This window comes from Melospiza georgiana, chromosome 22 (assembly GCF_028018845.1).
Source record: "Melospiza georgiana isolate bMelGeo1 chromosome 22, bMelGeo1.pri, whole genome shotgun sequence".
NCBI lineage: Eukaryota > Metazoa > Chordata > Aves > Passeriformes > Passerellidae > Melospiza > Melospiza georgiana.
In genome coordinates this window covers 8,661,273-8,687,934 of record NC_080451.1, presented here as the reverse complement: position 1 = coordinate 8,687,934, position 26,662 = coordinate 8,661,273, and the positions used below count along the sequence as shown (strand labels likewise).

Sequence of the window (26,662 nt, the reverse complement as noted above, 5' to 3'; positions counted from 1 at the left end):
AGGGCACAGGAGCAGGATTGCTTTCTAATTATTTGGCCTTTTCCTCTGTAAAAGTTCAACTCAGCTTCAGTTCCAGCTCATGGTCTGGGTTTTGCTTGTGGCTTGGCTGGAGATAGCTCAGGGTCAGCTTTGGAGCTGTGCTGAGCACCCTCATTTCTCTCTAAAACTCCAGGAATTTGGGCAGTTGGAGGGTACAAAGCCAGCCTTCAAAAATAAAATAATAAAAAAAAAAGGCATCTGGAGCTTCAAAACTTCGTGAAAATAGGAAAACTTTGAAAGCTGTTGAGGAATCCTGGATTAACACAGCTCACAGGGAGTAGGGAAAAGGTTGGTGGCCTTTGGAACAACTTCTCACATTAATTTTCTTCCAACGCTGACAGCTTTGATTTATTACCTCAAGGCTGGTTAGAAAACACCCAGACGTGAGTGAAGCCAGGAGTTATGGAAAGAAAAAGGAAAATATGGTAAACACAGTGATGGATAGCACTGAGAGACAGACAAACAGCGCCCTGCTCTGCTGCTGCACCCAAATATTGGCTCCAGTGAGGATCCAGCCCTGGCAGAGCTGCCTGGAATTGCTCCCAGCAGAACAACGAGCAGCGAGATTCCCTTGGGACCTGCTGCTTTCTCATCTGTCAGCTCAATTTTGGCGCTGATTTCTGCCTCAGAGTGGCTGTTTGGGGTTGGACTGATCACTGATCAAACAACAAAAAATGTTGTTTGCAAGTGCTTCTTATGCAGAAATTAAAATAAGGTGTTTTTTACCAACAGAAATTTGCTAAGATGAGTTTAAGAGTCAGCAAAGTTGTGTGCTGAGGATTCCCTGGCTGCTCAGGGCTCTCCCAGCCCTTTGCTGGATTAAATTCTAATTTACAAAAGAAGAGCTGCACCCACCAACTGAAGTGAACAAAATCACTGAGGAGGACAAGTTGTCTTTAATGTCATTAAAATTTTAGAAATGCAGTGGAAACACCTTCAGAGCAGGCAGACAACTCCCCTGGCTCCCAGAATTGTTGGGATGTACAAACAGCCAGCACTTCTCAGGGTGTGGAGCTGCTCCTCCAGACTTTCCACCAGTTTTACATTCTTGTAAATTATATTGTATATTGTATATACAATATCTATTGTTTCAGCTCTTCCTCCAGACTTATATAACATATAATTATATATTATTATATGGTTATATATTGGGTTATATACAATATACAATATACTATATGCTGTATACTACATACTATATAATATATACTATATACAATATACTATATAATATATAGTGTATTATATTATATATATTATATGTAATATGTAATATATAATATTATATATTATATATTATATATTATATAGTATATACTATATACTATATACTATATACTATATACTATATACTATATATTATATAGTATATATGATATATTATAATTACATCTAGTATATATAATACATAAGTGTTATAATATATACATATAATATAAATATTATAGTATTATAAGTTTAAGTAGTATTTTGTAATTAGACAAAAAAAGTCTGCGTTGCAGGACAAGAGTGACTATTTATTAGGTTAAAAGATAAAAATAATTCACGTGCCATTTCTTAATTAGACAGTTTTCCCTTAAAAGACCTTTTAAAGATAGATACAGAGCCATTTTATAACCTGTTAGGGAAATGTTGTAAAACTCACACTGAGCCACTGGCCCTGCTCCAGAGGGGCCTGCACACTCCATGGGAATGGAGGAATTTGGGAATGTGGGAATGGGGAATTTGGGAATGTGGGAATTGGGAACTGGGAATTTGGGAATGTGGGAATATGGGAATGTGGAAATGGGGAATTGCGGAATTTAGGAATATTTTCCACTTGTCCCTTCCCAGACTGAGCCCTTGGAACAGCCCAGAGCTGGGCTGAGGAAACAACAACGAGATTCCAGAGCAGCTCAGCACTTCCTCAATGCTGAATTAAGGGTGAGGGATCCCTGCTTTTCCCTGTTTCACCACTGGTTGGACTTTGGGAGCCCAAAGACAAGGAGAGCATGGAGGAATCCCCAGAGCTGGTCCAATTTAGCCAGGCAGAAATTGGAGTTTCCTTTTAAATAACAATGTCTGTAACATTATTTCTATTTTATAATTTGTTTGCAAATTTCATGCCCCTTCCTCCCTATCTTTTATGAGTGATTAAGGAAATATATTTCCCCTAATTTAGATTTTTTTCATTCAGCAAACATTGATTTTCCTCATTTTCCCAGTGCTGTTGTTCCTGCCACAATTTATGGGGTTTTTTTGGTTTTGTTTTGCAGAGGGAATATCTGGGGGCAGTGATGGGAGTGGGTCCTGCTCCCTCTGAGGAGCTTGGAGCAGGATGACGAGCTTTGTGCTCTGTAGGGATTTTTCTAAGACATCACTCTGAGCAGTAGACAATAAAAACAGAGAGTTTAAAACTATTCCATGCAGTTAGAATTCAAAAGGGAGATTTGAGCCATGGGGCACCCATAAAATAAAGGCAAAACCTTTCAAAAATATCTGAGATCTGCAGATAGGGTCAGTTGTTTTTTTTTTAATGTTTTAAAAGTGTTGAATATTTTTAAAAAAAAAACCCTCAACAGGAGTTTAAATAAACACAGGCAAGTGAGTCAGTAAGAAGATATAAAATCATCAGGAAAGGCTGAGTTTGTTTTAATACAGGGATTACTGTAAACACTTGCAGTGCATGGTAACAATTTGTAGCCCATGTGTTTTGAAATATCATAACTGGTGTCAATAAACACATTAAAACTCGACTTCAAAGAGCTCTGGGGATGTTTGGAGTGTCACAAAGACATTGCAACCCGGGGATTCGGGATGGAAACAAGTATGGGAGCAATCAAACAGCTCCTCTGTGGAGAAAGGGATCTTGTCAGGCTGTTAGAGCTAAGCATCTGTGAGGGTGATTATTGCTGTGGACAGCTCCGAGAGCTCCCAGACCCCTGATTTCTTTTTGGTCTGCCTCCCCTCCCAGCCTGACCTGCTGCTTTGGCTCTCCCACCTGCTGGGTCTCACCACCCTCTGGAGCTGGGTTTGCTTCTGTCTTGGTTTGGAAAGACAGGTGTCTGCTGAGGAAGGCAGGAGCATCCCTTGAAATGGAAAATGCAAACCCTCTCCCTCCAGATTAAAATAATTATGAAATGAAAAGGCTCTCAGACAAAGATATGAGAATAGGAATAACAGTTCTTTACTACAAAAATGAAAAAAAAAAAAATACAAATGCAATAGTACAAAAAGAAAATCCACTGACAGAGTGAGAATAGGAACTGATCCCCTGTGTGTCAGGGAGGTGTCCCAGCCCCATCCCATGGGGGCTCAGCCCTCCTGCAGTGCCAGCTGTGGCTCTGCTGCAGCAGGGATCCTGCACAAGGGGGGAGTTTTCCTCTGCAGCTCCAGGGCTGCTGCAGATGGGCCTGGAATTCCTCTGGGAATGCAGTGGAAAAGGCTTTCTCTGCTATTCCAACCCTCAGATTGTATCCAGGTAGGAATGCTTGGCTCCTCCCCTGGGCGGAGCATTGCCCCATGGGATGCTGGGATTGGATCAGCCCTGCAGGGACACTCAGTGGCCCATTAGCAGACGATAATTAATAATTAATGGCCCATGGACAGCAGAGATCTCCTGGAGGGAGGATTGGTGTGGGAAATATAAAGAAAACTGCCTCATGAACAGAAGATAACTGCCCCGTCTCCAACAAATGATGATAGAATACACACCCCAGCCCAAGACAGTTTCTCCAGACAGCCTGACTGATTCCCAGGCCCTGTCCCAGCAGGAATCACAGATTTGGGGTGTATCTGGAGCAGGTTGAGGGTTGTTCCTGTGGGCTGACGGGATGAAGCTCATCCATGCATGGAATGTTGTGGGAATTGTGTAATTCCTGCATTCCCAAGGTGCCTCTCAGCTCTGAGCTCATGTTCCACCCAAACAGCAGGAACATGGACAATGCGTCGTGGAATCACGGAATCTCCTGAGCTGTGAGGGACCCACAGGTCATCCAGTCCAGCTGCTGACCCTGCACAGACACCCCAAAATCCCACCCTGAGCATCACCTGGAAATGATGCCCAAAGGCTCCTGGAGCTCTTGGGGCTGTGCCCATTCTTTGGGCAGCCTGGGCAGTGCCCAGCACCCTCTGAGGGAAGAACCCTTCCCTAAATCCAACCTGAACCCCCCTGGCCCAGCTCCAGCCATTCCCTGGGTGCTGTCCTTGTCACAGAGCAGGGGTTGTCCCTCAGGAGGAGATGTGGAGGAATCAGTGGTGGATTTGCTCCTGTCACTCCTGTTCCTCTGGTGTCTCACAGAATTCACAGAATCACCAGGTTGGATGAGATCTTTAAGATCATCAAGTCCAACCCAGCCCCAACACCTCAACTTAAACCCTGGCACCCAGTGCCACATCCAATCCTTTTTTGAACACACCCAAGGATGTTTTAAAGCCACCACCACCTCCTCAGGCAGACCATTTCTGCACTTTATCACTCTTTCTGTGAAAGAGTTTTTCGTAACATCCAACCTAAATTTCCCAGCTTCAGTCTGTGTCCTCTTGGGACTCTCCAGAGCTCTCAGAAAATGAAGCATCTCTCCATTCCCAAAAAAAGATCCTGTCACATCAGCACCGGGTGAGCACAGGGTGGCTTTGATGCCTCACATTGTCTCATCCACAAATTCAATTTACTGCACTTTGAGCTACACACCAACAGCCATTCCCCTCATTGCAAAGCCCAAATTAATTCACACACGTCCTTTTTTAAGGTGACACAACCAATCTGAGGGAACAGATGAGCATTCCCATGTCCAGGTTTAATCATCCCAGCCGAGATTCCCTTGTTTTAATCGTGTTGACAGCTCCATGTGCAGGCCAGGCAGGATTAAATGGGGCTTCTTGGGGGATGTTTGGAACAACATTTAAATGCTGAGGGCACCTGTTGGCATTAATAGAGCAGGGGGAAATCCAGGGTGTACACAACTGGAGGGGACAGGGGATATTGCTGACACTTAACACGTGTTGGAATTGAAGGAAAATGGAAATAACACCCACAGAGACAACCCCTGGGTCCATGTTGTAGGAATTTACCTGGGGTACAAACATCTCTGCATACAGACAGCTTTTTCTTACGTTGAAAATTATATTTAATCCATATTTTTGTTTGGATTCTGCCCCTGATTCATCAGCACCTTGCTGGAGTCACTGCAGCACCTTTGCATGAGAGCTGCAGGAAAGGGTAATTAAATTTAATAGAAGCCACCCCTTTGCTTTGAAGCTGGCCTGGTTTTAGGGCCACAAGGAGAAGCAATTAAACTCCAGCAGCATGGATTTAAGCTGAAGGTAGAGAGTAATTTATTTATTTTCTTAAAGGAAATTTCCTCAGTAAACGGATTTGGATTGTCAGATCTGATTGGATTTTAAAGCTGGAGAGATTTCCTTCTTTGGGAATTTTGCTTCTCTTGAAGGAAAATGAAATTATTTCACAAATTCAAAAAATTAGTGGTTAAATGAGGTAACAAGGAATGGAAAAAAATATTCTAGAATGCCATAATCAGTGCCAAAGTCACTTCTAACTATTTAAAAATAATTTCTAGGAGTTTCCTATAAAGGATCAATTGGAATAAATGGTTAAAAATTATTTATAAATTGCTCAGGAACGACTAGGGGAAGAGAATTTGGAGAATCTGCTCGGGACCGGCAGGCACAGAGCTGAAACCTGCCTTGTTCATCACCGAGTTCCTGCAGCTCCGAGGATGAATCTCCAAACTCAGGGATGCCCTCTGCTGCCTTGGGACCGAGCATCACCTGGCACCTCCTCCTGCAGCCCTGCCAGCGATCTCGGGGCTCTCTCCCTCTCCTCAAGAGCTCTTTTCTTTTCCTGCAGGACTTTCCTTTTCCTTCCTTGCAGGACTTTCCCTTTCCTGCAGGAATTTTCCTTTCCTTCAGGACTCTTTCCCTTTCCTGCAGGGTTCTTTTCCTTTCCTGCAGGGTTCTTTCCTTCCCTGGAGGAATTTCCCTTTCCTGCAGGGCTCTTTCCCTTTCCTGCAGGACTTTTCCTTTCCTGAAGAGCTCTTTTCCTTTCTTGCAGGACTTTTCCTTTCCTGCAGGAATTTTTCTCTTCTGCAGCTCTTTTCCTTTCCTTTAGGACTCTTTCCCTTACCTGCAGGGCTCTTTTTTTTTCCTTCAGGGTTCTTTTCCTTTCCTGCAAGGCTCTTTCTCTTTCCTGCAGGAATTTTCCTTTCCTGCAAGGCTCTTTCCCTTTCCTGCAGGAATTTTCCTTTCCTGCAGGATCTTTCCCTTTCCTGCAGGGCTCTTTTCCTACAGGATTCTTTTCCTTTCCTGCAGGACTTTTCCTTTCCTGAAGAGCTCTTTTCCTTTCTTAGGGAAGGGAAGGGTTTGGAATGTTTTCCAGGGAGGGACTCTGCACACCCTGCCCGGACAAATTCACAATTTAAATCCTCCCTGTACCCACAGCACAGCTGGGAATGCATCAGGGGATCCTGCAACTCCCTCCCTGTTCTACCGAGGGAATTGAGTCCCGAATGACTGAGAGACGTCATCCCATTCAAACCAAACCTGAAATAAAAGTGAGGGGATGAATTCCCAGTGCCCTGGGGAGCCCTGGCAGCACAAGGAGGCTGCAATGGAGGCAGGGAGTGTGTGCCAAGTTCAGCTATCTCGTGGTGTGCCCTTGAGCAAAGTCGTGCCTGGGAGGGGAATGGAAGCAGCCAGGCCAGGCCTGCAGAGCAGTAATGATGGGCTGCTGAAGGATTTTCTGCTGCGAGGAGCTGACCTGGGTCCCCGCATGCAAAACGAGTTTGGCATCAATGGATCCATCTCAGATTGCATCAGCAATGCTCTGTGAGGGTGAAATCTCATTAAAAGCACTCACAGAGCTCTCTGTGAACCCAGGTGAACTTCCCTTCCCTTCCCTTCCCTTCCCTTCCCTTCCCTTCCCTTCCCTTCCCTTCCCTTCCCTTCCCTTCCCTTCCCTTCCCTTCCCTTCCCTTCCCTTCCCTTCCCTTCCCTTCCCTTCCCTTCCCTTCCCTTCCCTTCCCTTCCCTTCCCTTCCCTTCCCTTCCCTTCCCTTCCCTTCCCTTCCCTTCCCTTCCCTTCCCTTCCCTTCCCTTCCCTTCCCTTCCCTTCCCTTCCCTTCCCTTCCCTTCCCTTCCCTTCCCTTCCCTTCCCTTCCCTTCCCCCAATTTTTTATTAGTTTTATTTCACATCAGATTTTTTTTCAGTGCTTCTAAAAACATTTCATTTGCCTTAAATTGAACATTTCAGCCACTACCAATGAGAGATGAAGAATGAGAGAACATTCCAGAGCTTTTGCAGGTGGAGCTGTCCCTGCCTGGAGCTCCTCAGGGTGACAGAAGCTTTGCAGTCCTTACCCCAGACCCACACGTGCACCCACACACAGATTTTATGAAGCCATTCCATGCAAGGATTTTATGTACGTGTAATTTTTTTTTTTTTTTTTAATTTGGAAAACTTCAGAGCGCTGTTTTTTTCGCACACAGTAAAGTTAGCTTTGCTGAGATTCATTAGTCCCCTTTCCCCCCTGTGTGTAAATGGATCTCTCTCAGTTATGCAATGCAAAGGGTACACAACCATGAAAAGTGCAGAGCCAGCCAAAAAAAGCATTGTTCTGAACTTGGACGTGTAAAATATTCATATTCAATAATAAAAAAATAAAAAAAAAAACCTCCAGCCCTTAGTAAAAAATTCAGTGTAAAATATGCATTGTCCTCCCATCCCCAGGGCTGCAGCCCCACGTTCCTGGGGTTTTCACTGCCTGGTTGGACTCGATTAATTCCAAACCAGTTCACCCCAGATACGCCAGGGTGAGGTGCCTGAATTGATTCTGCTTTCTCTGAGGGCACTGCAGGAAGAGCTGGCAGCACCTGGGGCTGCTCAAGGTGTGTCAGAAAGTCTCTTTCCCCAGCCTTGTGGTCAAAGAAGGAGTCAGAACTCTTAATTTCTCAGTCTCAAGGTTGTTTATTGTTCCTTATCTATAAAATCTTTTCTCCTGACCTGTCAAGATCCATTCAGCAGGACAGACAGTGGCACTCTGGTGTTATCTTTTTGTACTAAAAACTACATGTACAATATTTACCATAACTTCCCAATACCCATCACCTGTGTTAGACAGTGAGCTTCTACTCTAAACCAATCCAAAAGTGCCAACGTCACCCAGAAGATGGAGGCCAAGAAGAAGAAGAAGAAAAAAGTCTGGACATGCCCAGTTTCCTCCATCTTGCCCCCCGAACACCCATTCTAAAAAAACCAAAAAAATCCATTAAGAATTCTCTACAAATCCATTTCCCACCTGTCCCCATCCCTCTTGCCCTGCAGAATCTCCTGTGGGGCTCTCACAGGGAAGGAGTAATGAAATGGTCCTGTTGGGATCATTCCATTCCCATTGGGATCATTCTATTCCCTGTTGGGATCATTCCATTCCCTGTTGGGATCATTCCATTCCCATTGGGATCATTCCATTCCCTGTTGGGATCATTTACTTTCCCTGTTGGGATCATCTAATTTCCCTGCTGGGATCATTCTGTTCCCTTTTGGGATCATTTCATTCCCTGTTGGTATTATTTAATTTCCCTGTTGGGATCATTTAATTCCCATTGGGATCATTCCATTTCCCTGTTGGGATCATTCCATTTTCCTGTTGGGATCATTCCATTCCCTTTTGGGATCATATAATTCAATTTCCTCTTGGTACCATTTATTTTCCATGTTGGAATAATTTCATTCCCATTGGAATAATTCCATTCCCTGTTGGGATCATTCCATTCCCTCTTGGGATAATTTAATTCCCTCTTGGGATAATTTAATTCCATTCCCTGTTGGGATCATTCCATTCCCTGTTGGGATAATTTCATTTCCCTGTCGGGATCATTTCATTTCCCTTTTGGGATGCCTCATTTCCCTGTTGGGATCATTCCATTCCCTTTTGGGATCATTTAATTTCCCTGTTGGGATCATTCCATTCTCTGCTGAGATAATTTCATTCCATTCCCATTGGGATCATCTCATTTCCCTGTTGGGATCATCTCATTTCCCTGTTGGGATCATCCCATTTCCCTGTTGGGATCATTCCATTTCCTTGTTGGGATTAAATAATTTCCCTGCGGTGATTTAATTCTGATTTTCCTGCTGGAGCTGTGTGTGTCCCAGGGGGTGACACAGGAGGACAGCACAGCACAGGAGAGGCAGAGCAGCCTCACCTGGGACTGGAATTCACCACCAGACCCTCAACAGGTGCCCTGAGCTGTTTTTATGGCATTAAAACCCACTTTTTTAGGGCCATAAAAGCATTAAAAAAGCATAAAAGCAAGTGGGACCCAGGAGCCCAGCACTGGAGGGGAATATTAAAGTGTTATTAAGAACATTGCTTAAAAAAAAGAGAACTCAGGAACAGGAGGAAAGGCTCTGGCCCTTCAATTTTATGAAGATATATGGGAGAAAAGAATGAGAAACTCCAAAAAAACAATGCCTGAGATGTTTCTTTTATCTAAAGTACAACCAGTTCAATGTTTTACACAGAATGAGTCCCAAAGAACATAAATCAGGGGATGGAAGAGATGTTTTAAAAAGGCCTCCAAATATAATTTCTTTACCTCCCACGTTCTCAGGCCAAATATTTTAAATGGAAAAGCATGTGGGACACAAAGCATGGATATTATCAGTGTCTTTAAGGACCTTTCCCAGCAAGGTGATTTGTTCTGGGTCCCCAGTCTGATATTTATAAATAAAGAAAAGGAAGGAGAGGAAAAAAACTTTAAAAAAAATCAGAAGCTGGGAAAGCTGTGACCACAAGAGACAGTATGGAAATAATTACAATTATTCTTTTTAATAATAATTAAATGCCATGATGAGACAGCTGTCAGTCATGGCGAGATTTTTGGTGGGAAAAAAAAGAGCTGAAATTGTTCTTTCAGTTCTGTTGGGTCAGATTTGTGCCACAGCACTGGCATGCCTTGAAGGGAACTGGGAGGATGAAGGGAAGGAAATTAGGAGGATGAAATTAAAGAACTGGGGGGACAAATAAAGGAAATTGGGAGGATAAAATATAGGTATTGGGAAGATGAAGGGAAGGGAACTGGGACGATAAAATGAAAGAACTGGAAGGATGAAGGGAAGGAACTGGGAGGATGAAGTGAAGAAAATTGGGAGGATGAAGTGAAGGGACTGGAAGAATGAAATGAAGGAAACTGGGAGGATGAAATGAAGGAAACTGGAAGAATGAAATGAAGGAAACTGGGAGGATGAAATGAAGGAAACTGGGAGAATTAAAGGAACTGGGAGGATGAAGGGAAGGAAATAGGGAGGATGAAATGAAGGAAATTGGTAAAATGAAGGGAAGGGAACTAGAAGGATGAATGGAACTGGGAGAATGAAATGAAGGAAATTGGGAGGATAAAGGAGGATGAAGAGAAGGAAACTGGGAGGATGAAGTGATGGGAACTGGGAGGATGAAGAGAAGGAGACTGAGAGAATGAAGGAACTGGGAGAATGAAATGAAGAAAATTAGGAGGATGAAAAGATGGGAACTGGGAGGATGAAATAAAGGAAATTGGGAGGACAAAGGGAAGGCAATTGGGAATATGAAATGAAGGGAATGGGAATGAAGTGAACGAACTGGGAGGATGAAGTGAAGGGAACTGGAAGAATGAAGGGAACTGAGAGGATGAAGGGAACTGGGAGGATGAAAGGAACTGGGAGGATGAAGAGAAGGGAGCTGGGAGGATGAAGTGGCCCCAGTGGCTTTGTGTAACCTCCCAGCCTCCCCACCCCAGTTCAGTCCCTCCATCCCCATCCCTGTCCCTCGGTGGTTTTATATTTTTCATGTATTTGTAGTCCTGTAGTTCTTTAGTGTAGAACTCTAAACTCCATGGACAGTGGGAGCTGCTGCTTCCCCATTTTGGGCAGATGCAACAATTCCTCTCCAGGCCTGGCAATCAAGGACACCTCAAGCCCCAGAAAAGTAAATAAAAGTGATTTGGGGGAAGCAAATTTGGGATAAATTCCTTCATTACCTGAAGCTGTAATTGGAAGGTTGAAGCCCAATGTGCAAATGAACCAAACTTATAAAAATATAAAAACCTGTGATCCATTTTTGGGGGGGCTCTGTCTGCCCTCAATGCACCTTAAGGCCTTCAATAAATATAATAAATACACTTTTTATTCTCTTTAATTTGTCTGGCCTCTGTTTTTAGGTAGCCCCAAAAGGATCAGCTGAACCCAGGTGAGTCCCCAGCACAGCAATTTAAAACCCCTGGGGGTTTTTTCCAAAAGTTTTTGCACCATTATGTCACATCCTACACATCACAATTTGCTGGGAAAGCCTTGGTTTTGTTCTTTTGGGGTTCTTTTTTTAATTTCTTTTCAGTTTTCCTGCTCTCTCCTGGAAATACAAACCCCAGCAGGTCGAATGACCTGAGGGTTTATTTATTTCCAGGGTAGGCAGGAGGAAGTTCAGCTTTGTGCTCCCAGAACATTCAGAGCATTGGAAGCATAATGAGCATTAATGAGTATGAAATAAAGACCCTTTGGGATCCATAATTGTTCACTCAGCGGTCCCACAGCCCCCAGAGCTGCCACAAATCCCTTTCCCAAGTCCCCACAAGCACACACAGAGGAGGAGCTGTGCTTTGAGTGGGCCAGGATGAGCTTTTGGGATCACTGGCAGCTCAGCTAAAATCCATTTATTGTCTGTCTTTGGTCTCAGTGAGCTGTTCCAGCATGTGGGGTTTGGTCTCTCTGTCGTGGAATAAATCTCAGTTTCTCAGGACACACAGCAGGGACCTCTCCAGTCAGCCAGGGAGTAGGAGAACTGTGGAATTATGGAATGGTTTGGGTGGAAAAGGAGCTTTAAACCCCTTATTCCACCCCCCTGCCATGGGCAGGGACAGCTTCCACTCTCCCAGGTTTCTCAGGCAGAATTTTTCTCTCCTGACAAATCCATGGAGAAATCCCCTGCATGGACAAAGGAGCAACAACCACGTGTGGTGCTGCCCTGGACAGTGAGGGGATTTTTTTTATTCGATATTTTCTTAATTTTTTCTTTTTCTTGGACTTTTCAGGCGAAGTTTTCTGCCTGTGGACTCCTCCCTGAGCTGGGGGCTCCCCATCCTCTCTGAGATCTTTGGGTGGTTTGAGGTGCAGGAGGAAGAAGGAAGAGGAAGAGGAAGAAGGAAGAGGAAGAGGAATGGGAAGAGGAAGAGGAAGGGGAAGGGGAAGAGGAAGAGGAAGGGGAAGGGGAAGGGGAAGGGGAAGGGGAAGAGGAAGAGGAAGAGGAAGAGGAAGAGGAAGAGGAAGAGGAAGAGGAAGAGGAAGAGGAAGAGAGAAGATGGAAGGAGAAGGAAGAAGGAAGAAGGAAGAAGGAAGAAGGAAGAAGGAAGAAGGAAGAAGGAAGAAGAAGAAGGAAGAAGGAAGAGGAAGATGGAAAAGAAGGAAGAAGAAGAAGGAAGAAAAAGGAAGAAGGAGGAAGGAGGAGAAGAAGAAGAAGAAGAAAGAAAGAAGAAGAAGGAGGAAGAAGAAAGAAGAAGAAGGAGGATAAAGAGGAAGAAGAAGGAAGATAAAGGAAGTTAAAGGAAAAAGAAGGAGGAAGAAGAAGGAGGAAGAAGAAGGAAGAAGAAAGAGCTCAGGACAACACCCCATGCCCTCCATCTTGTTCCCATCTGCAACAAAATTCTAAAAATACTAAAACCTCTAAATTTGGGATACTAGAAATCCCCAACCTTAATTTTCTCACGCAAGTGACATCCTACACTACTCTCTATAATCCACTTCACACTTTTGTGGATTCCAGTCCATCCTGAAGTCCTGGAAACTTTCTCCGTGGCTGAGGGTCAAAGCCAGTGCTTCTCTGGGGGTCAGAGCAGACACAGAAATATTCCTTATGCAGGGTTCCCACAACAGAAAAGCTGAATAATTTCAATTTGTGTCTGCCGCAAAATTTGGAATTTCTGCTTGAAGGCCTCAGGCACCAACCTGGGAGGATTTTATGGTGCTGGAGGAGAAATGGCACCTGAGCAAGGTCCTGGAGAGCAGAGTGGAGAAAAACAAGGTGAGAACCATCAGGAATTGTCCTTTCTGGAGAAGCCAGCGGTGTTTGAGCTGCACATCCATCTGCTTCTGCTAAAGAAACACCCAGCTGCTCCCTGCCTGCATTTCTGGTTTAATTCATTCATGCTGCTTGCTGGAAACACCATCCTTAAAGTCCTTCTGGGGCAGAGTTTGCTTTAAAGAAAGCTCTCCATGGAAAAGGCTTTCCTTTAAATTTAGTACAAAAGAAAAGCCCAACCGGTTTTATTTATAGATCAGGGCATGAGAGATTTTCAGTGTTCAAGCCAGTGCTCTATCTCTGTTTCTCCCATAAAAACATGTTTAGCATTTTTCTCATCCTACCAGAATAAAATTCTTTTATTGAGATTTTTTTTTTCCCCCTCCTTGCTAAAATGCAGCCACTTGAATGAATGACAAAAAAATACCGGATTTATCCACTGAATAATTTAGTGAGTTGTGATTCTGTTCTTGGGTGATGTGAGCTGAGTTTTGGTTATTTTTTAATAGATCATCTCTTACTTCTGTGACTTTGGGACAGTTTATAAACCTAAGGTTGTATTTCCCAGAGATCTCTACCATATGTATGATAAATTTGGGAGTTTTATTATATTTATTTTTCCTTTTTTTTTTGTTATTTTATATTATATTTTATTTCTATTCCAGATTTTATTACTATAGAAGCATCCAGAAGTTCCTTTGTGGAATGTCTGCTTGGAGGAGCAGTGAGAAAATGGCTAAATGGAGAAATGGCCAGAATTGTGGCCTTTCCAACAACCTGAGTGATAAAATGAACAATTTCACATCACTTTCTGTTTAATGGGAGGGCAAAATAATAAATTTGTTTGTTTGGTGAAGGAAAGGGAAAGGGAAAGGAAAGGGAAAGGAAAGGGAAAGGGAAAGGGAAAGGGAAAGGGAAAGGGAAAGGGAAAGGGAAAGGGAAAGGGAAAGGGAAAGGGAAGGGAAAGGAAGGAAAGGAAAAGGAAAAGGAAGAGGAAAAGGAAAAAGAAAAGGAAAAGAAAAGGAAAAGAAAAGAAAGGAAAAGGAAAAGGAAAAGGAAAAGGAAAAGGAAGGAAAGGAAAAAGGAAAAGGAAAAGGAAAAAAAGGAAAAGGAAAAGGAAAAGGAAAAGGAAAAGGAAAAGGAAAAGGAAAAGGAAAAAGGAAAAGGAAAATGAAGAGGAAAAGGAAAAGGAAAAGGAAAAGGAAAAAGGAAAAAGGAAAAAGGAAAAAGGAAAAAGGAAAAAGGAAAAAGGAAAAAGAGGATGTGACTGCGAGAGGGGCTCCAGGTCACACAGAGAAGTTCCCTGAACACATTTAAGTCATTGTATGGATGATCTCACTCCATTATTTCTCACAGAGCTTCTCAGCTCGCTCTATTTAACTTTATAATTCGGAGAAATGAAACCATTTCCCCATCTCATCCCTACCAAGGGAGCAAAACCACAGCTGAGCGGCAGTGAGGCAGCTCCTGAAGTGTGCCAGGGCACTGGAAGGAGTAAAATGAGAACAGGAGGAGCTCTGGGGTGGGTTTGTGTGGGAGGGATGTGTACCTGGCCTCTCTCTGCTGATTTTGGGGTGTTTGTTCTGTGAGAAGGAGCTCTGCCCAAGCACCTTGCAGGGAGGATAAAAATCACCTATTTACACCTGTGATGTGTTTCAGTCCTGTATTCTTCCACCAGGGAGGCTGGAATTTGCTTTTCCAGCAGCAGAATGCCCAGCTTGGGCACAGAAATTTAATTAAACGGCATTTTAAGGGGAAGGCCTGATAAAACAAGCTTCTTAACAAATAGCCTTCAAGTTTGCCGCTGTTTTATAAATCCCTTCATCCTTTACCCAGAAGCTTTATTTTCTTGGAAATTACAAAATTCCCGCATGGTTTTGGGTTGGGAGGATCCTTAAAGCTCATCCCATGGGCGGGGACACCTTCCACCATGCTCAGAGCTCCATCCAAGCTGGCCTTGGGCATGGAGCATCCACACCCTGAGCCAGAATTATCCTGATTAATAACTCTGAGCCAGAATTATTGTTTGACCCAGGTGTCAGTGGAATATTTTACTGTAAAGCCTTTCTCTCACACAGGTTGTAAAGCAATATTTTCAGGTTTTTTGACAATTAATAGTGCGAGTGTCTGGTGTTTTCCCAACTGGGCCACTCCTCCCCTGAAATTCTGCTCTTTTTGCTGTGTTTTAGCACAGATCTTCCCAGGAATAAGGCAGTGGAACATGAGTCACTGCAGGAACCAGGGTTTGGGTGAGGTGGGCTCCTGGCTTATAAATGGCACAATTGTAGATACAGGAGGGCAAGGGCTGCTCTGCTTGGAAAGCTGGCTGGAAAATAGCACTCATGAGGTAGGCAGGCATTTCTATGCACAGGAACCATTGGCTATTTTGTATATATTTGCATTTCATTTTCTAACCACACTTCTGGAGCTTGGTTTTTTTAAAATATTCATTGATGAGCTTATCATAGGGTGAACCTCACAAAATCTTGGCATCCACCAGCTCTCATTTGGACAATTTCTGGGCTAAAAAGCCAACAGAAAGGTAGAAAAGCCTGATGAACTCCCTGCTAGATGTTATTTTTGTGTTAATGAAGAATGGGGAGGGGTCTGTGTGAAATTTGGGGTGTCTGAATGCAAGGAGAAAAGGAATGCAAACACACTGGGAGTGTTTGTCCATCGCTGTTTCAATCCAAATTTCTGACAGGAACGAGCGGTTTGTTCTTCCACCTGTAAAAAAAAGCCACAATCAACGTGCATATGTGAGTGGAGAAAGGTTTCTCTCTCAATTCATCCTCCTGCTCATTCCTGAGGGGGTGAGCAGAGTCCCCCTGCCCTGGGAGAAGCGACCGGGGAGGAAATTTTGCAAGAAATTGTGCAAATAAACCCAAAACTTGCACGGTTCAGCAGCGAAATTGTGGGGAGAGGAGTTTGGCAGCCAGAACAGACAGATGGACCCCTGTGATGTGCAAATTTTGCCTTTCACCTCCCTTGAGCTGTCCTGTCCTGCCATGGATGCTGTCGGTGTGTGAGAAGCTTTTCAGCTTCTCCCAAATATATCTCCCAAAACATTATTTTCCGGGGGATTAAAAGCGTTTTTTAAAAGAATTCCCAGCTCGTTCTAAGCCATAACCACACTGAAAAGGTTCTTAGTGGGACAGCAGCACACGGAGAGGGGGACACGAGGTGATCCCGAGGCATTTCTGCTGTAATTCTCCCAGCTTGGCCAGCTCTGCCCGAGGAATGAAGTTGACTCATTCTTCCTGGACTCGATCCACCTCTCATGGAAATCGATGGAATTCTTTCTGCTGCCTTTTTTTTTTTTTTTTTTTTAACACATGTTCTTACAGTTACTTTCTCCCCGTTTGTAAATCTACGTGAACTCTTGCTTCCCTGCGGTTAAAAATATTTTTTTTTTTTTGCTGCTGATGGACCAGCCACTCGGAGAGAGTCCCGTAAATACTTTTCCCATCTCTGCTGATGATCCGCAGAGCCGAGCACAGCAGCTCTTTGTGCTCCCTGCTCTCACACCATTGATTCTGCCTTTAAGGTCAGCAGGGGAGGGGTCCCCCATTATTTGGGGGTCTCTGGGGGTCTGGGTTGGTCCCGCATCCCGCCCGTGCCCGCTGCATTCCCTCGGGAATGAGGGATGACGGCGACATCACCTCACACCCCATCAGGGTTTTTTTGCTTTCCCCCCCTGGCCCGTGAGTTATGCTCTAAACTGCCTTTTTAAAGGGTTTTTTTTTTTTAATTTTTTTTTTTTTTAAGGAGCTGCTTTGTATTAAATGAATAAAATATGTTCCGTGTCCCGTCGGGTCCCTGTTCGCTTCCATTCCGCCCCTTTATAAAAAAGGAGTTAATCAGGAATGAGTTGCCACTGGCTTTTTGCAGTTTAGCGCGTTCCCCAGAGGAGTTTTACATCCTCAGCCCATTGGATCATCATCTTTTAATCCTAAAAAATCCCCTCTGCCTGTCTATGGAGTGTTTGAACGTAGAGATCCCGGCTGCTTGTAAACAATTTTTTGGTTTTTTTCAACCCTAAACCCAATAAGAATTTAGCTTTGCGTTTATTTTCTGCTCTCACAGATGCTTCTGGTATCAAAATCTCGCTGCTTTCATTTGTTCAGCTGAACAAGAACAGCATCTGTCCAGCCCCGAGAATGTTTTCAGGTGTTCTGGGAACAGATAAATGTTTCCGATTTTAGAACGCTGTTGGTGTTTAAAGAAAAAGGAACATTCGGAGAAGGGTTTGAGTCTTTTTTCTGTTTGTTAAGGGGGAAAAAAAAAAGTGTTCTTAATTATGACTTGCGGGGTTGGGGGGGGGGATGCTGCTCCTCCAGAAAAGTAATTCTAAACAGTAAAGAAGGAGGGGGGAGAAAAGGAGGAAAAATGCTCTATGATGTTTTATTTTAATAATCCTTTGCAGGCATGTGAGCCGTGGTCTGAGGGAGAAGAAAACAAAAAAATAAAGAAGTTTCAGGAAAAAGGCACGAACAATACCGCCTTTAAACCCAAATCTGCAAACTTCTGAGAATATGCCCTGGTATTGAATACACCGGATTTCTCTCCCGAGCGAAGGGGAAGGTTTTGTTCGTTTGGACAGTCTTTGAATACTGTTCTAAAACTTCTTTCAAGTGAGAACTGAAGAGAGAAATGTTAAGTTCTGCGAGGAGACAATAAGTTAGCATCTTTGAGCGGGGGTCCCTTGCATGCAAATCAGCCTTTTGGCGATTTGGGGGACTTTAATTGGAAGGTGGAGGCGTGCGAAGATAAGAAAGCGACACCGGCAGGAGCTCGCTGGGGCTCGGGGGGGACCCCGGGCCCCTCTCCTCACCTTGCCCGGGGACCCCAGCGCAGCCCCCGCCGGGCATCGCCCTCTCCCCGCTCTCCCCGAGGTGTCTCGGACATCAAGCCCCGATTCTGAAGTTTCCATCATTTTCACCTCGTGAATTTGTGTCCCCCCACTCCCCCGGGGGCTTTGGGGCAGGCCCGCATGGTGCTGCCGCTGCTCTCGGCTGTGCTCAGCCCTTTCCTTGGGGTGGCTGCGAGGGCTCCTCATTTCCCAGCCGCCGGAAAAGGTCTTGAACTCGATTAATAGCTAATAATTAGCCAGCCAGCCCCAGCAGCCGTCCTTAGAGCGGGGAGCGCAAGTGAATGAGGCGCGGACCCCGCGGGGACATCCTTGGGTGTCCCCTTGGGGAATTTCGCTGTTTTTGGGGGGCTGAGCTGCAGTCCCCACACCCTGGAGCACAGGAAGGAAGGGACACTGAGGGGACACTGAGGGGACACTGAGGGGACACCCCCCGAGGGCTCCATCGGGGTCCCCAGGGGATGGGGGCACCCCCAAAGCGGGCGCTTCAAGAAACTCCAAATTTGGCAGCAAATGGAGATTTTGGGGTCCAAATCGCCACCCCCCACAATATTTAATTAACGCAATTACCCCCATGGCCGGAGCCCTGTGGAGCTGCGGGCCTGGCTCGGGGTTAATGAGGATCAGGGGGTGCCCCGAGCAGGGGAACCCCGAAATTCGGGGCTGCGGGAGGGGAACGCGCCCCGGCCCCGCCAGCGGCTGCATCTCCCTGCCAGCCTCAAATCGGGGAGAATTTTGTCAATTCCGAGGGAAAACGCGACTCAGGTCGTTGTGGTGGCTTCAGAATTGGGGATTTCGGCTGGAAAATGCTCCATCGAAAATTGCCCCAGCCGAACCTGCTGCCCACTCGCTGCTGCCCAAAATCCCCCTGGGGAAAGGAGAGATTGAATCCCTGACAGAGCCAAGGCTTGGGCTCTTCCCGTGATAAAACTCTGCTGAATTACAGCGCTCATCGTTTCCATTCTGCTTTCATTTGGCAAGCAATCTCCGGGCAAAAATATTTTGATCAAACGTCTAAAAAAAAATTGCTGTAAGTCCTTAATTTCCCTTCATTCCCAGAGACCGTCACGATGAAAATTGTGTTTACATCCTCAAAACTGTCTGTTCATGGGAGACAACACTGCTCGATGTCTGACGATTGTAATTATAATCATGCTCAAGTTAGATATTCAAATGTAAATGGTGCTTTTCTTTTTCTTTCCCCCCCCCTTTTTTTTTTTCTTATTTTAGGACGGGAATTTTTACCTTCGCCGGGACCAGCAAGGCGCAGTGTAACGAATTCGGAGGAATTCTTAGGGCTGAACATGTTTTTTGAAAAATCTGAAATGCCAATTGACACGGTGTTTATTCGTGGCCAGAGAAGCCAGTGTTTTCTTCTAGAAATAACAACAATAAAAAATAGTCTGATCACCTCATTTTGATCTCATTTTGATGCACAGACGGCTTTCAGTGCAGCTGGAATATCAGGGAAGAGCTGCAGGACAGTGGATGCGGGCACAGGTTATGCTGCAATATTAATCTTCCCCTCTGTATCTCATCGCTAAGAGCAACTTAATTTCATTTTATTTCCCCCTGTACAAAACGCATCCATTTCTCCCTTTTCTCACTGGCGCTTGTTCCGCCGCTTCTCAAAGGTTTTCGGGTAAAAAAAAAAATAAATTAATTTAAACCAATGAGAGCGTGCAAATAGGTCACTTCAGGAAAGGCTGTGGCGGGTGCAGGATGTGACACCCGCACCGAGCTCCATCACCTGAGCCACCCGGGGCTGCTCCGGGTGGGAGGACCTGGCTTGGTGTCTCGCCACCTCCTCAGAGCGAGGAGGGGCGCATCCACCTTTGCAGAGGTTAATTTTTGTTGTTTTTATGATTTTTGCCTCTCCCAGCGCCGCTGCGGGGAGGACGAGCTGTCCCCGCTGGAACGCTCGGAGGGGGCTCCCCGCCTTGTCCCCGTTGTCCCCGTTGTTGTCCCCGCTGTCCCCGCTGTCCTTAACCGCCCCCTTGCGCCGGCTGCTCGCAGGGACCGGGGCTCGGGGAGGTGTCGGAATTCCTCGGGAGCAGCGCTGGGTGCGAGGCAGCCGCTCCTCATCCCGCCCTGGGTGCGCTCCCGCCGCTAATTAGCGGCAGATTAGCGGGGAAAATCCCCCGGGGAAGCGTGTGACATTGGCAGCGGCCGATCCGCCACCCCTGCGGAGCGCAGCCCCGTCCTGCGCCGCCGGCTTCTTGCGCAGTTTGAAATATTTAATTCCCGGTTTAACGCGGCGCGCAGGAACAAGGGGTGATTGATGCCAAAATCCTCGCAGGGGATGGGGTGACTCGGGCCGTGCGGACAAGCTGGACGGGCTCAAGCGGTTTAATCTTCTTTGCTGCTTGAGAATGCTCGTGCAAAACAGCTCGCCGAGCACTAAAGATGTCACATCTTTACACCCGTGGGTGCCCACGCTGGGCAGTTCCCACCTGGAGCGTGTTTTCTTCATAGAACACCTGGGAGCTCGTGGCTTGTGCTGGAGGTGCCAAGGAACCCACCCAAGTAAATCGCTGCCACTCCCCTGCCCCACTGAAATCTGTCAGACACCAGAATGGAGGCGCAAAAAGGGGCGAGGACGGAGGGGTGAACCCTCATTTTGGGACCACCCAGACCACTCTCTGCCCGCGGGTCCCCTGGCAGCGTGTGCTGCCCAGAGGGGCTTGGCTCTGCGGTTATTAATTAATGGTTATTAATTAATTCTCGGGGTGATTTTCCCCTCCAGCCATGCCCAGGGTGGGCAGAGCTCGCGGGGAAGCGGCGGAGCGCGGAGCAGGGCCCCGGCTCCTTGGCTTGACCCGGCAGCGCCCAGAACCTTCCTGGCGCTTCTCCCCGTTCTCCACGCTCATGAATTTCCCGTTCCCCGTGGAACAAACACGCACTCAAACAGGTGCAGGCTGCAAAAGCCGCTGCCCACCGCGGGATGCTCGGGGGGGCTTCGGGGATTCCGAGGGGTGCGAGGTTCTCCCTGCCGGGGTTTGCTGAGCCCCAGGACGCCTCTCCTTCCATGGGGGCTCAGAGCCGGCCCCGGCTCAGCCCCGCGTCCCGGAGCGCTGAGCCCGGAGCGCCGGGCCGTGCCCTCGGTGCCAGCCCCGAGCTGGGCACACCGGGCCCGTTCCCGGGGGCAGAACGGCTGCGGGAAGGGATCCCGCTCGTGTCGTGTCCTTCCCCACACGCAGCGCAGCCCACGGCCAGCACACCGCGGCGCCGGCCCTTCCAAATTCGTTCTCTATTTATTTTTTTTTTCCTCCCCCACCTTTTTAATTTTTTTTTTTTTTTAGGTGGGTTTCTCCCCTTTTTCTCCCTTTTCCCCTTTCTTTCCTGAGGCGGCAAAGCGCCGCATCCCGGCCTTGCCGCTCCGCTCCCCGCTCCCGCCCGGCCGCTGCCGCCTCGGCCCGGCAGGAACGCGGCCGGAGCCGGGGAAGCCGCACGGGCAGAGCCGGGAACAACCGGGAACAAGCGGGGCAGCCCCAGCACGGCGCCTTTCCATCGCTTCTCGCTGGCTTCGTTTGCAGAATCACCCCCTAAACCGTGGAAGCCCTTGAGTCACCCCAACCGCGCACCCCCAAACGCGTTTTGCTTCTCCCCAAATATCCCCGAGCGGGGGGTTCCCCGCAGGAGCTGATTCCTGGGGGAGTTTGGGTGATGGAAATGGGAGGGAATTGGGGGAAAAACAAAAAAAACCCGGGGTTCTGCGGGGCTGGGGCTGAGGGTGGCACGGCCGCGGTGCTCCGAGCCCTCCACGACCTTCGTTCCCTCGTCATCCTCCCCTGGCTCTACCCGGGAGAAATAACCCGGGACGACGTTTTCAAACTGAAACCCGTCCCGGGAGCGGCTCGGTGGGCGACAGCGAGAGTCCGGGATGGCTGCGAGAAATATTTCAATGAGTGGGGAACACTCGAGCTCCTGTTCCACCGGTGAGGCTGGGAAGAGCTTGTTTTTCCGACCTCGGGGTGCCCGGCGCGCCGTGGAACGGCGTCCTCGAGGCAGGAATTCATTCACAGGCACCGCTTCGGCATTTTGAGGCGACACGTGGCTCCGGGTTGCCTTCAAACGGATTTATTTTATTTGGCCTCCTGCTCCCCCCCCCCCACCCTTCCCCTCGAAACGCCGGCTCCTCGGTAGCATCTGAAAAGGCCTCGGCTCCCATTTGCAATTAAAGAGTTTATTGAGGAGGGGAAAACCGGTAATTAGCAGGAATATTCCCCCCCCCACCCCTCCCCGGTTCCACCTGCAGGGCAGGAGTGCAGCTGGCGGAATGGCTTCCAGCAGGGACCTGACGCACCCACACAAGTTTTGCTTTGTTTTTTTGGGGTTTTTTTTTTTGGTTTTTTTTTTTGCGGTGCCCTTCGGTGCGAGGGCTCCCCGGGACGGGTCCGCACCTCCAGCGCGGAGCGCCGCGCTGCCCTCATCACCCCCCCCCCCCCCCAATTATTTTATACGGAATGTTTTAAGGCGACGCGCGTTTTTCTCCCTCTCTCCATATTAATCTCATTAAATCCTACCTTTCAACCTTCTTCCGTGACCATCTGACCTGGCCACTTGAATTCAAATAGCGCTTTCTCCGCAGTCAAAGCCAGCACATCAATCACCGGCTATTTACACTTCGCTCCTCTCTTCAAAGCGCCTCTGCCCCCAGCGCTCGCTACCTCCGCTCGGGGGGGGCCCGGCCAGGTCCTGGGGGGCTCCGGGGGTGTCTGTCCTTCCTGTCCCCCCTTTCCTCGGGTGGCTGGCGGCGTCTCCCATCCCTGCCCCAGCGCGCTGCTTTCCACCTGAAAGGCAGAGCAGAGCGGCCGCCTTCCCTCCCTCTCTCCCTGCCCGACCCCTCCCGGCTGCCCGGGGCCCTCCCGCGACAAACCGAGGGTGAAACCCCCGCGAACGGCGGCAAAACAGAGCCGGGGATGAAGCAGCGAAGCTGCCGAAAAGCTGGAAAAATTCTGGTAGAAACGCGAGAAATACCGACAAAACACAGCGCGAGTTGGGGTATTTTAAAAGTTATTATTTTTAAAGTTAGGCAACCACCCCGTCCCCATGAGCCGAAGGGGGAGAGGAAGGCAAAAGAAAAAAAAAAAGTTAAAAAAGGAAGAAAATAAAGACAGACACTGGTTGAAAAGTTACGTAAATAAACATTTTTCAGATTAAAAACAAAAGCATGTCCAAGCTAGGAACGTTTACGAGATGACAACTACTAACAAACTTTCTCTACAGCATTGCTATTTAGTAGTAACAACAATAATAATAGAATAATAATAATAATAATAATCACCTCTTTATAGGATGGCACCTTGATCCTTAAATATTGTCCAGTGTGTAAGGTCAGTGTGCGGAGGGTTAGGAGCGGAGAGGGCTGATTTTTCTTAAAGGGGCAGATCAGGGAAGGCTGTGATGGTGCCGGCAGAGAGGAGGGGGCAGAGATAAGTGGTCTGAGGAAGAGGATAGGACAAAAAAAAAAAAAAAAAAAAAAAAAAAGAGAGAGAGAGAGAAGAAAAAAAAAAAAAAAAAAAAAAAAACCAAACCAGCCCGATGATGATGAATACATTGGAAAGTTTTTTTGGCCCTGGTGAGGGTGTCAGATTGAATGCTCTGTGCGCATGTGCGAAGGTGTCCAAACTGACAATGCTGGGGAGATGAAGATAGTGTGTAGCTGCTTCTGGGCTCAAGGAGGAGGAGAGGAATCCACACGCCGACACGATGAGATCCAAGGCGAGGGCGAGAAAACTGCCCAAAAGTAGGTCCTTTCTCTCCCTTCTTCCGCGTACCGGCGGCGGGCCCGGGGGCGCGGAGCCGGGCCGGGGGCTGCGCGGGGCTGAGCCCCTCTCTCGCCCTCCCTCCCTCCCTCTCTCGCTCCCCGCGGCGGCGGCCGCGCTGCCCGCACCGCCCGCCCGCCCCTGGGCGCGGATCCCCCCGCGCTGCCCCGCGCTGCCCCGCGCTGCCCGCTCCGCGCTCCGCCGGCGGTGCGGCGCTGCGGGGCCGGGGGAGAAAAGCGAAAGTTGGAGCTGGAAGTTGACGAAAGGGGATAGCGAGCAACTTTTTTTTTTTTTTTTTTTTTTTTTTTTTTTTTTTTTTTTTTTTATTGAGTCGTTCCCAAGTCTTGTGAAATAATATTCCCGGCTCCTGAAATAGTGGGCGCTAGAGGTCTGCGTTTGGCATCTGCCGGCGGGAGCCGAGAGACGGAGTGCTGGAGAGAGGGGGGAGAGAGGAGAGAGACAGGCAGAGAGGGGGGGGGGGGGAGTGGGAGAAACCCTTCTGGTCTCGGGAACAATTATCGAGGAGAGAGGGAAGGAAGAGAATTTGTAGCAAAAAATGGATCCGCTCTCAGTGAGGGGCTTTGGAGTCGCAGGTCCAGAGGGAAGATCCTGAAGGCAGCTCGGGTGTCCCAGCTGGGGGTTAAGAAGGTCTGGGGGAGGGGAGTGTGGGGGGAGTGTCTTTAATTTTTAATTTTTTAAAATTTACTTGGGGAGTGGAATTGCAGCTCGTAAGTCTCGCGCAGCTTTTTCCCCCCACTCCGTCTTCCAGCGGACCCTCTCCCCGTTCGTTCTTTCTTTCGAGTGGTTTTTAGACTGGATTTTCCGAGGAGGAAGGAGAGTGTGGCTTTGGTAGGGAAGAGCGGGTCCTCTCTGCCCGCAGAGTCCCGCTGCAAAGGCTCGGGATGGTTCCTCGGTGATTCCCTGTTCGGTTCCGGTGGCAGCGCACGATCCCGGAGCTGGGCAGCCTGTCATTTATTATTATTATTATTCTCATTATTATTATTATTATTACTACTACTACTGTTATTTAGTTTCTGTTTCGCTCTGCCTCTCTGTGCGAAGTATGCGGAGCTGCAGAAGTTCCAGCTCAGTCTGTGCCCCGCTGGAAACTCCGCTCGCAGCGCTCGGAAAAGCCTCGGGCGAGCAGCGGTGCCCGCTCCGGTTCCTCGCGTGGCTTTCCACGGGCACCCGGGGCCGCTCAGAGCCGGGGGGATCCCCTCAATGTGATGGAGAACATCCCCCCCTGAATGCCCCATTGCGGGTTCAGCCTCTCCCCGCCGCTGCCGAGGGGTCACGGGCGCTCCAGCGCTGCCACACGTGGGCTCCGGGGCGGATTTTCTCATTCAAGTTCGTCATTTCGGAGCCTTTCCCGGCCGCCAAGGTCAGCGAGGGCCGGTGCCGCCCCCCGGGATGACACCCCGGTTCTAAGGGGGACCCTTCCCCGAAGCTGCCGGGGCCGCTTTCCTCACAAAGTCGCTTTGTCGCCGGCCCCGAGCTCCGGCCGCCGCCGCTGTTTTGCGGCCCCAGGTCCCGCGGGTCACCTTGGTGTCGCGACATTTCCCATCGCCATCCAGGAAGGTCCCCGCTGTCCCCAAAGCGTGTCCGTGTGTCCCCCGAACGCCTCCCTCGGTTCTGTTTAGGGCGGGATGGGTGACCCTGAGCGTGGTCAACGTTGTCACCCCATGGCCGGGGCGTTAGACGGGAAGTTCATTGAATTAATCCAGGGATTTTATTTTGCTTTAATTTATTTTTTTTACAATAAACACTCGTTTCAAGCGTCCCCGTTCAAATAATAACTTTTTAAAAAAGTCGTCACTTATTGTTTTAGGTTGTTAAAGCGAGGAACGATTTTTCAGAGCTCTCTTGGCTGGAAAAGCGAAGTTCAATGGTTAAATAAGGCGGAATATTTCACTTTTACTTTTATTTTCTTTTTTATTTTTTTCCCCCTAGCTTTTCCTTCTCTTTCTTTTTACTTCTTGAAAAGGCCCCGGGTTTTTTGGTTTTTTTTTTTTTTTTTTTGCAGATGGGTTCAGTGCGGGTTTTTACAGATGTGTCCCTGGTGGGTGCGATGCGGATCCGGCCGCGTTTGAGCGCGGCTGGGACCCTCCACGCTCCCTCCGTGAGCTCTCAGCGAGCTCCTGCACTTAAGAGCTGGAAGATTTTCGGTGTTTGGATATCTCAAGAGCTCGGGGAAGGGCCGGGATCTCCACGGCCGGCAGCGAGCCCTTCCCGGCGGCCGCGAACACGCCTGGAAGCGCCTGCTCGGAGGCTGAGCCCTGATTAAAATCAGGTGTTTAATACAATACAAGGCCCAACGGTTTATGGGGTTTCAGCCGAGGATTTTTTAGGGATCACAGTTCAAAACAGTAGTCCGGAGCTAAGGTTTCAATATCCCAGGAGTATTTATTTGCCAAACAGATTAAACACGGACACGAGTGTGGGATCTCGCTGTATTTTCCCCGAAGAAGTAGCCACAACTTCTTTCACTGCATGGAGCATCTCAGGTCCCTTCCAAACTCGTTTTTTTATCCGTTCCAGCCCCAGGAGTGGCTGTGGGAGCTGGGAGAGCCCGCACGGCCCCGGTGCGTGGCCGCCGAGCCGCGCGAGCGGCGCACGGGGCTTTAAAACCACGCTGTGCGCTGGAAAATTTCATTTCATTGGACAATATTTCAAGCAGATGTGAGGCTCCGCTGGGAATTCCACAATAATACCTGCCTGGGGAAAAGGGGAGAACGCGTGTGCGCTGGGCTGGGAGAGGAATTCTCGGTGGGGAGAGCGGCAGGTAGCGAGGGCAGCCGAGCTGAATCGGAGCCGGGAATGGTTCTCGCTCTCTCCGTGGCTCCAGGAGCCTTTAGAAAAGCTGTAAATCAGAGCACGAGGCTCGCTAAGGGTGCAGGGAGGCACAGCAGCCCCGGCGGTGCCGGAGCCCAGGTGAGCGCTGCC

At 48.0% G+C, this 26,662-nt stretch overlaps 1 protein-coding gene across 1 annotated transcript in view; it reads left to right on the top strand.

Moving 5' to 3' along the window:
- The first annotated feature begins 23,500 nt into the window (after window positions 1-23,500).
- Window positions 23,501-26,662, top strand: part of PRDM16 (PR/SET domain 16) — a 289,994-nt gene continuing 286,832 nt past the window's right edge. The window contains exon 1 of the mRNA XM_058039157.1: window positions 23,501-23,700. Coding sequence (XP_057895140.1) covers window positions 23,664-23,700 — 37 coding nt within the window. The 5' untranslated portion in view covers window positions 23,501-23,663. The remainder of the gene's footprint in view (window positions 23,701-26,662) is intronic.